This window comes from Theobroma cacao, chromosome 8 (assembly GCF_000208745.1).
Source record: "Theobroma cacao cultivar B97-61/B2 chromosome 8, Criollo_cocoa_genome_V2, whole genome shotgun sequence".
Lineage (NCBI taxonomy): Eukaryota > Viridiplantae > Streptophyta > Magnoliopsida > Malvales > Malvaceae > Theobroma > Theobroma cacao.
Genome location: NC_030857.1, coordinates 9,744,961 through 9,757,271, shown reverse-complemented (window position 1 = coordinate 9,757,271; position 12,311 = coordinate 9,744,961). Strand labels below are relative to the sequence as shown.

General features: G+C 31.1%; 1 protein-coding gene across 2 annotated transcripts; it reads left to right on the top strand.

Moving 5' to 3' along the window:
• LOC18592544 lies at positions 3,522-4,751 on the top strand. Of its 2 annotated transcripts, none has more exons than XM_018125668.1 (3): positions 3,522-3,705; positions 3,818-4,010; positions 4,140-4,751. In XM_018125668.1, the coding sequence occupies exons 1-3, from the start codon at positions 3,550-3,552 to the stop codon at positions 4,547-4,549; spliced, it is 759 nt and encodes a 252-aa protein (XP_017981157.1). In that variant the 5' UTR covers positions 3,522-3,549; the 3' UTR covers positions 4,550-4,751. The 2 variants fall into 2 exon arrangements, with proteins under 2 accessions (XP_017981157.1, XP_007019405.2); XM_007019343.2 differs by having other exon boundaries at positions 4,125-4,751.

Sequence of the window (12,311 nt, the reverse complement as noted above, 5' to 3'; positions counted from 1 at the left end):
ATTAAATTCCATTTTCTATTTTATAGATGTGGATTCTATTAAATCTAGACCATAAGATGTATTTATTTATATTTAAATACAAAACCGATTATCAAGAGATTTGATGAATTCGGTCATATACAATATAATTTGGCCACTTGATGATTCCATTATTGTTAAAACTATACCTTGTTTCATATATTTTTGTCAATTGTAAGTTAGCAATTATAAGAGGCAGGGCAACAAATTAGGAATGATTTTAGGGTTGAAAAAAACACACTACATCTTATATTTGAGGATTATATAATAATTTATTAATTTTTAAAGATTAAAATCATGAAAAATAAAATCCAAATAATAGAAAAAGACGAATATGACAAGTAGAAAATAGAACTTATATATGACATAACAAAAAAAAAAGAATATGATTGATGGTTCATAAAAATTTAAAAAAACAAATATATAAAAACTTATAACATATGAGCAAATAGTATAAAAAATATAAATAANCAACAATATATATATATATATATATATATATATATATATATAGTTACGCATAAATAAAAGAAAGATAAAGCAACACAGATAACTTGCTAAAAACCTTATATTTGTTCTCCGTTGGGGTCATGTTGAAAACCCAATATCCATTTATGTTAGTGACGTCCATTAATGTTCATTTACATCCACTAAGCGAGGTTGTCGGCATTGCAAGTGTTGCTTAAAAAGGAATTAAAAAAAAAAAAGGCAAAAATCATCATGTATCTTTCGATTTTTCTTTTTCTTTTTGAAATGAAAAGACAACATCTAGGCCATACTGCTTTTCTTTTTTCCACTTAACCCCATTTTGTCCCTGTCCCTGTCTGTCTATTTCGCAAAACACTCTTTGATTGAAATTCAACACCGGTCACGAGAGCAAGTTTTATATTTCTAAATACTGAAAAAAGAAATAAGAAAAATGAAAAAAAAAAATACCTACCCTCTACTCTGAAATGGTATTTTTTAAATGACCAAAAACTTTAAGCCCATAAAGGCGTGAGGCCTAAAAAACCACGAACTGTTACATATGAAAGATGGGCAACTGAATGGCTTTCCAACGTCAAATTTTGAGGAAGATTGGCGGAGCCTCCATTACATTTGGGGGGGGAATTTTTAAAATTTTGTTTATATTATATAAAAATTTTAAAAGTTTTTATATATTTTTTTAATGACTTCTTTAAAATAATTTTTTATTTAATAATTAATACATATAAAGAATAACAAAATAATTTCACATGTCTCAATTTTAAAGCTTTTTCTTCTTCTCTCAATTTATATTTTTTTATTTTTATTTTATTTGTTCATGTATTTTAAATTTTTATAAAATCTTTTTAAAATTTTTACGAATTATCAATCATATTTCTTTTTCTTTTTTTATTATATCATATATGAATTCTAACTTTTACTTACCATATTCTTCTTTTTGTTATTATATAAAATTTATTTTTTATAATTTTAATAATTTTTTTTAGAGAAAATATTTTGAATATTTAAAAATTAATAAATTATTATATAATTTTTAAATATAAACTATAGTTGTTGCTTAAAATTTTATCAATATATCATTTTTTTATTAATACTGACTATGTACGAAAAAAATTATTTTGAATATATTTTTTTTATATGTTTTATGTTTTATATTTAGTTAAAAGAGAATTATCTTGAATATATAACCTTTAAATAATTTTAATCATATAAGAAGAAATTAACAATCTTGTATATTGTATTTAACTATTTATATTTTATGTATTATAATTTTATATTTAGTATTATAAGTTTAGATAGAAATAAAATAAGAATATTGGATGTTGAATGCATTAATTTTTTTTTCAAATTTGACAAAGTATGAGTAAATTGAAAATATTGAATAAATTCTTTAAAAGAAAATATGCAAATCATCCAAATGATTCTTCTACACTTGAGCCATTAAATCTCAATGCTTCAACTCATAAACAAAAGTAATATGAATCAAAATATTAAACACTCAATTCTAAAGAAATGGATTTTTTCAGTATATAATTTTTAATTGATAAATTTGAATTCAAAAAATATAATCGAGCATAACTTTTTAAAAAAATTATTGTAAGTCTTTTTTTTCTTGATTTACATGTTATATTAAATTAGTTTCTATTAACAATATTTTGATTATTAATTAAGTTTAATATATTAATTTTTAAAATTTTTAATCTTTATTCGTTTATCTTTGACCATCTTAACAAAAGTTGACTAACCATGTTCCTGGGATCAACTCAATTTGAATATTCATAATTAATGTTGCGAAATCCTTTATGGTTTTATTTTTTGTATGTATGTACGTGTGTTATTGATATATTAAACTATTAAATATTAAGAAAATAAAAAAAGGTCAAGTTTAGTATAATTACAATGTACGGATACAATATGCAAATTAACTTTGTGAATATCGGGACACTTTCTTGACTGAATATTGAAACAAAAAAGTATTCCTTGTTGGTTACTTATTCCATACAAGTAATATGGAAAGTAATGTTTGTGAGGATTGGATCCACGACATCTTATTCCGAATAGATTTTGTGTTTGAATGTTCAAATTAATTAGGTATAGGATTGTCCTACGTACTCTCATATATGTAAAAAAATAGTGGAATTAATTGGTAAACCTCAAAATTAAATATGAAGTGACAAGTCATTCAGTGGCTTGAAAAGAAATATTAAAACGATGCAAATGTTTTATCTCAGTGTCAGCAAAAAATAATTCTACACCTGGGGCCAAATCTGAAGACTTTTTCAATTTTCAGCCAATCTTGTTATTTCTGGCATGGTATGGCTTAGGACAACACATGACGTGGGGAAGCTTCATCGTAAATACATGGAATTGAATGATAGGGAAAGGGGAGAACTAAAAACGAGTTGAAACATAAGCATTCTTTTATTAGTATTATATTTAAAAGTATAAGCATTCTTTTATTAGTATCATATTTAAAAGGAGACAAAAAACTTGTAGCTGCAACAGGGAATCGAGAGAGGTGGTGAGAGAATGCAAACATGATGACACGGATGATGGATATTAAATCCTATTACCTATATATAGCAGGGAAATGAAGAAATGTCATGGTGCATGGTAAAAATGACAAATGACAACATTTAATTGAACTTCATTTCTATTTTCCGATTTTCACACTAGAAGCTAAATTTCCCATGACCATATATATATATATATGTATATATATATATATATATATATATATAAGAGAGAGAGAGAGAGAGAGAGAGAGAAGGAANTTTATTTATATGATTACACTTAATAACTTTATTAGTTATCACCTTAGTTTTTATAACATATTATTTATAATTAGTTATTATTTATACAAATTTTGATATAAAATATTATAACATTTAAGTTGTGTCATTAATTTCATATATGTATGTATATAATAAAATAATATATTATATATTTATATATAAGAGAGAGAGAGAGAGAGAGAGAGAGAGAAAGTACAGTGTGCGGTGTGCCAACAACTTTTGTGGTGGATAGATAGTTGAGTTGACAATTATGGGACTCGGTGAAACACCGATGGGAAGCTTGGGAGAGGAAGAGCTGGCTCAAATGGTGAGAGATTTCATCGAATCAGAAACATCCACTCCCATTTCACTGACAACTTCAACACCTCTTTCTCGCAATCATCAAACCACATGTCTCATTTTGCAGGTAAATTCTTCAATATATAGTTTCAACTCTGTAAATAACATCAAGCTGTTGTTTTTAGTTACTTGTTTTCTGGTTCTGGTAAATGTAAAACTCTCTCGAATGGTTTTTCCAGGAAGTTCTAGGGAAACACACTGATGAGGAGGCTGAAATACATGAAAAGATATTAATGTATTTGAAAGATATAGGAACTGCTGGCCATCAGACGAACAATCTCAAGAAGTTGGTAGTAATGAAACTGAGAAACGATGGTTACGAAGCTTCTCTTTGCAAAACTTCATGGGTTTGCACTCCTAGCCATCACAAAGGTCTTTCTCTCTCTCTCTTTCTCTCTTAAACCGATAAGATGAAACATATTCTTTCATTAATCCCTCATGAATACATAATTATGGTTTTTGATTCTTTGTTTTTGGGGTTTAAAGTTTGCCAATTTCCAGGTGGGTATGAGTATATTGATGTTATGGTGGTGGAAAATGGTAGACCCAAAAGGGTGATAGCGGATATGGAGTTCAGGTCTCAATTTGAATTAGCAAGGCCGACAGTAACCTACGAAGAGATGATAAACGATCTTCCTTTGATCTTTGTTGGTACCGAAGAGAAGCTTAACATGATCATCCCTTTACTTTGCTCCGCTGCTAAAAGATCACTCAAAGAGAATGGTCTCCATGTCCCTCCCTGGAGAAAACCTGCTTATATGCAGTCCAAATGGCTCTCCAAAAACTGCAAAAAAGTTTCAGTCTCGCCAGAAGACATTGACTTGGTTGAGGATCATAAAACTGAAGAAAATAGAAGTACAACTACATGCTGTCCTTCCATTTTCAGTAGAGGTCAACTCCAATTTGTCTGAAGCCCTAGAGAGAAGACAAAGAAAAAATGTGTAAGGGGTTGATTCTGCCTTGTTTTAACTTTCTCTTCTTTTTCCTTCTGGGCAGATCAGCCTGTTTTTGTTGATGGGGTATCAGTATTTTGTGCCCCAAAAAATATAATTTAGGGCTTGTTTTGTAGTACTGAGCACACTAAAGTTTTGATCCTGTAAATCTATCACTTCTTAGTTCCCCATATATAACAGCTTTCTTGTTTATAGTTTTATCCGCATTTTCCCCTACTTTGGCTTTGAGTCAGCAGTCAAACCACAATTGGGTGATGGTAGTGGTTACTACTTCCAATCAAAAAACTTCAGGTTCATGTCATCACCGACTCCCTTTTAGAGGGAAATGGACAGAGAAATCAGTCGAGCAGCTGTAGTTTTTTCTCATAATTTTCTCTAATTTTAATATTCTGTAGTTTCATGAACAGATAAGAATGCCAGCATGGAGCTTACTTGAATCGTTTAGTATATACACGCAGTTTTCTTTCCTTGTTTGCTTTACCTAATCATGGAAGGAAATGAACCCATTTGTACATATAATTAATTAAGATATAATAAATTATTCAACTGACAAAAGGTACGGATTGGAAGTTTTTTCTTTCTTAACAAACTACTAATTGTCTTGATTTCTTGTTGAAGTGTTGTTTTCTCTCCCTTCTTCACGCCACAAACTTTCAAAATCCTTATTATATTAACTGATGTATCTCAGTTCTATATTCCCTTTATTGTTTTGAGTAATGAGATATATATACACATATATCAACGGTCCATTTCCAAAGGGTAGATGAAGAACAAATATAAAAAATTGATGATAAAGTTGAGGAATGACAAGAACATAGTAAAATTATAATAATAATAATAATATAAAGCTTAAATCATTTAAAGGGGCTGAAAGTTGATGGGATGTGGAGACAGTTGAATTTCAAGTAATTAAGAACAGTCGGGAAGACAAAGACAAAAGCATATCTATCTGTTGGTTGGTTGCTTACATATTGCATAGTCAAGCCAATGGAAGACTCGAAAGTTCCTCCAGAAAAGGCTATATATATGTTTCCCTCATCAAGATTTTTTAAATTAAATAAATTTAAAACCATTAAGCATTTCAATCTAACTACTGAGATTAATTATTTAACTGAAAATTACAATGTAGCATATAATCTTTTGATTTGTAGGAAAGTAGTATTAATTAATTGCAAGTATAAAACCAAAACTCACTAAGATTCCTTATATATTCTCTTCAACCCAACTGAAAAAAAGAAACGCAAAATCTTCAATCCTCTTTGCTCGTATCATACAGCTTAATGAGATTTGACAGGAATAATGATTGCTGTGGAGATACGTTAGGGATAGAGTGGGATGCTAATGGTGTACTGCCAAAACTGAAGGAGAGAATCTAGTACTGCCTATATCACACCACACTGCATAGCAGTATTAATGTAACACCATGTAGCATTGGGACTAGTGTACCATATGTTATGTTTTTAAAAGAATGTTTTACCCAACAGGTTGTAATCGAAGTTACTTTACGCCTTCGTTGATGAATTATAGCAGTTTAGCATATAATTCTATTAACAGGATATAATAGTTAATAATGATTTAGAGAATGATATTATATATGATTATGAGTTATAGTAAAGGTTGTATTAAAGAATTACATTTTATGATTATAAAAATTAAATTGATGATTTACTTGACAAAATATTTATATAATGATTACGATTTTAATTATTTATGAACTTATGAAATTATCTATTTTGATTATAATGATTTTTTAATTTTTTTGACAAATTAAATTATTTATGAATGAACTAACATTCTTGTGTGATTTCATATAATACGCATACAATGAAATGATATTTGATCAGGTAAGGTATGTGTGACCATGTTTGTTAAGTTGTGATTGCTCTTTCCTTTTTTTACATTTTATATGTGATTAGAGATGGTTAAAGATGAGAGATTTGTAATCTCCAAAATTAAGAGATCAACTTGGAAGCCTACTCTAAAATAAAGATGTTATTAGTTATTTCAAGACTCTTATTATTAGGTGAAATAGATATTTATATATTTTTAATTTAATTTATTATATGAGTTTGGAGGATTTTTAATACAATTTTATTGGAAAACTCGTATACAAATTAAATGAGAGAAAAAGATTTGCTATTGGTTCAAAAAAATAATTGTGTCAGGTCTGGGTATTAGGGGATCCGTCCCAAGTGAATGAACGAACTGCCACCACTTCCCCCTTTACAGGCTGCTGGCTGCAGGCTGCTTATTAATTTCTAGAAGCTAACATCATTGCACAGCAAGGTCAACTTGTAGTACACATATGAGTATGGTGCACAGTTTTATATACCTGAAAAAGAAAAAACAAAAATGCTTCACTTATTTTATAATAAGAGGTGAAGACTCTTGTCTGTATTTCTTTCCAAGGATCAAACAATCAAACACTCTGCTTGTGTTACATCTATATATGGTACAATGTTAAACAATAGGATAACTATTCAATCACAGCGACACTAACAATTGACATGAAATGAAATATTAAATAAAGTAGAAAAAAAAAAGGGTAGAAAGAGAGAGTATTGAGAAATTCCATTATGATTCTGAATCTTTGGATTGGATTGCAAAGTTTAAGATTTGCTATAAATGGGGGATGGTGAGTGGGCAGGTGGGTTTCCACTTATACAGACCGTACTTTGCTGCTCAACTGCACTTTGCAATCTTCTTCTGCTTCCTACAACCAGGCAGCTTCTGCTGCTTTGGGCTTTCATCATTTCCACGTTGAACTCTGAGCACCGCCCTTGCTGTATAATCCTACCACCTATGCCAGCCTTTTGCTTCTGTAATTCTATCCTTTCAATCCATCAAAACTTCATTCCACCTTTTTTTTTTATTTAAATGATTCATGTCTAAAAATTAAATAAAATAATACTCCTAATTTTTTACTTTTTCGTGTTACTATTAATAGTATTTTTTTTCTTGACATCCAATATAATCTTTGATTTATTGATTAAAATGATCATGTTTATTCATTATATTTTTTAAATAATCATTTTAAATACTTTTTAATTATTAATATTAGTAAAATTTCTCTAACTTGTAAATACATAGAAATTCCAATTATATATAATTATTTTTATCAAAAATATTTTTTAAACTCTAATAATATTATATAATTTATAAATTAATATTACAAAATTTTAATTATATATAATTGAAGCATTAATTATCTTCTATTTTTAAAGAATTGATTTTACGGATTACTAAATTAATTAGATTGTAAATTCATTTATAGATTGCATTTAATTGTTCGTTGGTTTGAAATTCTGTAACAAAAATAAAAATTCTCTCGAAGGTGTATGTTAACCATTCTTGCTTACTTGCATGTAAGTTTAAGAAACCTTAGTTGCCGCTTGCATGGAGGCGGACTCATTAGGGGTCCCTTCAGTAAATGCTGATGGAAGTTGGAGAAGAAAAGTTGTTCGAGTGGGTGCTAAGAGAGGACGAATACGATTGGGTAGCAATAAGAAGTGCGACGATCCTGTTGACTTAGGTGTGCATATTTCATCGAAGCAAGATGGGGTTCCAAAATCATCATACAGTAATATTCTTTTGTAGAAGGACATGGTGGCTATGTCAAACAATAAGGATTTTGAAAAAGAGAGACAGTTTGTGGAAGATTTTGAATCAGACGATGATGAGGTACGACCAGATGTTAACAACCCTTATATTAGCTTGACTACGGAGGATAAGGAAAGGATCAGGAAACCTTAGAGAAGAACCTTCGTTGTGAAACTGTTGGGGAGAGACATAAGCTATTCTTATCTGTGCAATAGAGTGAAACAGATATGGGCATTGAAAGGAGAATTTCAAGCTATGGATTTAGATAATGGATATTATTGCTTTAAGTTCTCAATTAAAGCTGATTATGATTATGTTCTATTATTGCTTTAAGTTTTATTAGAAGGTCCCTGGATCATTGCGGATCACTACCTCACTATTCGAAGATGGGTACTGGGCTTTAGATATGATGAAACCACCATAAAATCATTAGCAGCTTGGATCAGGTTACCAGGATAGCCCTTGGAGTTTCATGATAAGGATGTGTTGTCACAAATTGGCAATAAACTTGGGAAAACTTTGAAAGTGGATTGAACTACTTCTCATGCTATAAGGGGAAAGTTTGCGAAATTGTGTGTTGTACATGATCTGACAAAACCCTTTGTGGCAAAGATCTATATAGGAGGATGTTGGTAGAGGATAAAGGATGAAGGTTTGAGAATGTTATGCTTCTATTGTGGAAAATTTGGCCATGGATTTGAATTTTGTCTAATCTGACAGAAGGAACAAAAGAGTTATATAGAGGAACAAGCACATAGACTCGCTGAAGAATAAAAAAACCCAAAGAGGGATTATGAATCTTTGAGCTGTGGGTCGTGGATGGTTGCGAAGAAAGTTTACAAGATAAATACTAGAAGGAACTCAAAGAGAGGCATCAAATCGAAATCTAAGGTGCCACAACAAAAAAAAAAAAAAGTTCTAAAGAGGCGACAAAACCTAGTTCAAGATTTTATATATTGGCAGATGAAGGGAATAATACAGATGTGGAGGAGTTTATTTTTGAAACATTAAAAAAAGATGCCATAGAGCAAGTGATTAGCAAACTAGAGTAGAATACGACTACTGTGAAAACTAAAATCGCCTTAAAAGAATTCTTACAGTTAACGGCAAGTGTGTCAAATAGAGAGCTTACTCCCTCAAAAGCTAAAGGAACATTTGTGGCCCTCATTGTTCTAAAGATAACGTCACCTGAGCCAAAACAGTAGAACATGACAAAGGCACAAACTAGGAAAAATTCTACTCCTTCACATAAGTTATGTATAAGAAATCCCTAGAGAAACCTTATTCCACTAGTAGTATTTGACCTAGCGAACCAACCCCAAGAAGTAACTGACCCAATCACTACATCTATTCTTTCACCTCACAAAGGTATTATCACTGAAAGCCTTAGAGTTAGCATAAATTAAGTGTCTAGGGAACGAGTTATCAGTGTAGTGGATGATGAAAGTCATGATAGGTCAAATGTGGTAACCACTTCATTGGACATAAGAGTTGGAAATGGAAAAGGCGGATATAATGCAAGAATAATCTTGCTAATATACCAATTTTTAATTTTGGATATATTTGTTATTGAATACTAGCTTAAGTCTTTACTTATGAATTATAACATCTTGAGTTGGAACGTGAGAGGAGTTGCCTCTTGAAGGTGTGTCCGGAATGTGTAGAATTTAATCAACGTGCATGAGCTATATGTTGGATTTGGAGCATCAAAACTGATAAAATATGTCACAGAATTAGATTCCCAAATTTTTTCAAGGTAGAAGCTAATGGTTTTTCAGGTAGTATCTAGATCTTATTGGATGAAAAAAAAAATTGATTTAGAGGTAACGGCGTTTTCATCACAATTTATACATATGATGGTTAAGGTTTCGGGATCCAGTTGGTTATTAATAGCTGTATATGGAAGTCTTGTTGTGGAAGAAAGAAAATAGTTATGGGAATCATTGTGTCTAGCAAGCGACATTGCCGTGGATGGTATTAGGAGACTTTAATCAAGTCACTTCACCAGATGAGAAGAGAAGAAGAGAAAGTGTGAATTCTAGTCAATGCAATAAGATGAGTGCTTGTATGAACAACTATAATTTGTTTGACTTGGGATCATCGGGACCTAAATTTACCTGGTGCAACAAAAAGGATAGCTAAGATTATACCAGAGTTGGCTTGGATAGAGCAATAGCAAATGAAGCACGGATTGATTTATTTCTATTTGCCCAAAAACTGACATCGCCACGAACCCACTTTGACCATCATCCCATTCAGGTGCAATGTAAGAATTCCTTACAAGAAACTTGACTTTATAAAAGGTTTCGATTTGAAATTTCCTGAATGTCTTACCCAAATTTTAAGGATTTTCTAAAAGAAAAATGGAAGTTAGGAGGAGTAAATATTTTTACAGCTTTGAGAAATTCATTAGTCTCTTTGGGGAAGTAGGAACATGAAGTATATCGTAACATATATAAGAGAAAGTGGCGGGCACTTGCAAGACTCAAAAGTATTCAATCTTAACTTGATAAAGCACTCGAGTATTTGTTTCATTGATTGGTGCATAATCTCTCTGTCTAAAAAACAGAGTTCGAATCCTCCCTCCTCCAATTATAAAAAAAAAAAAAATCCTAACTTGATAAAGGTCATAGTAATTTTTTACAAAATTTGAAGGTTGCATTGATGGAAGAATATAACTTAATTCTATATCAAAAAAAGAACATGTGGCAACAAAAAGCAAAATTTGTCAGGGTGAAATATGGAGATGCCAACACCAAGTTTTACCATGCTATGGTAAAAGGCAGACACAGAAGAAATAAGATTTCAACTTTGAAGAAAGATGAGGTTTCATGGAGTTATGACCAAGCTGAAATGGAGAAAATGGCCTTGCAATATTATCAAGAACTATTTAAGGATGATGGTATTCATGTGTCTTTCCCAAGAAACTCACAGTGGAAGCTAAAGGAAAATAAAATAGCTGAAATTTCAAATCCTATCTCCTATGAAGAGGTCAGGAAAGCCACATTTAACATGAAACCAAATAAAAGCCTAAGGTTTTATGGATTTCCACCTACCTTCTTTCAAAAAAAATTGGACCATATTGGGAGCAGGTATCTTCAGGATGGTTAAAACTACTTATAACTCTGGTTCATTCCCACCTGAACTAAATAACACATTGATAACACTTATCCCCCAGTTGGAGAGTCCTAAATGAATCACTCAATTTAGATTGATTAGCCTTTGCACGATGTTGATGAAAACTTTAAGCAAGGTGTTGGTGGACCTTTTAAGACCTCTATTGAGTGATATTATCGGGAAAACTCAATGTAGCTTTATTCCGGGGAGACAAGCAATAGATAATATTATCATTGTTCAAGAAGCAATTCACATAATGCGAATGGTGAGAAAACAAGAAGAAGCTTTGGCAATAAAAATAGATCTTGAGAAGGCCTATGATACATTAAAACGGAATTTTCTGCAAGAGGTATTAAAAGAAATTGGCCTCCCTTTCTCATGGGTAAATCTCATAATGTACATTGCGAGAACGCCAACTTTTTCCATCATCTGCAATCCTAAGACCTCAAATATTTTTTCCCCTTCAAAAGGTATCCATCAAGGTGATCCCCTATCTCTTTATTTGTTTATGTTGTGTTTGGAAAAACTTTCACAATTAATTGGAAGTGCAACTAATACAAGGGACTGACAGGCGTTGCGATTCACAAGTAAGGGACTTGCGTTATCTCATACATGGTTTGATGTTATTTGGGGTTGCTTCAATAAATCAAGTGAAGGTAATGAGACAGATCCTTGACCAGTTTTGTAAGGCATCAGGCCAAAAAGTGAGTCTCTCAAAATCAAAACTACTGGTTTAGTCAAACATTAGCAGTGCAAGAGCTAATTTACTAAGTGGTGTTGCTAAGATACCATTGACAAGTGCCTTTAGGAAATACCTTAGCACGCCAATGTTGCATGAAAGAATTAAAAGGACACATATTCTGAGTTGGTAGCTAAAATCAAGTCAAGGCTGGAAAGATGGAGCAATAATAATCTATCCATAGCAGGAAGAATCTCATTAGTTCAAGCCGTGACTAGCACAATGGCGTAATATTTAATGCAAACATCATTTCTCCCAGAATTG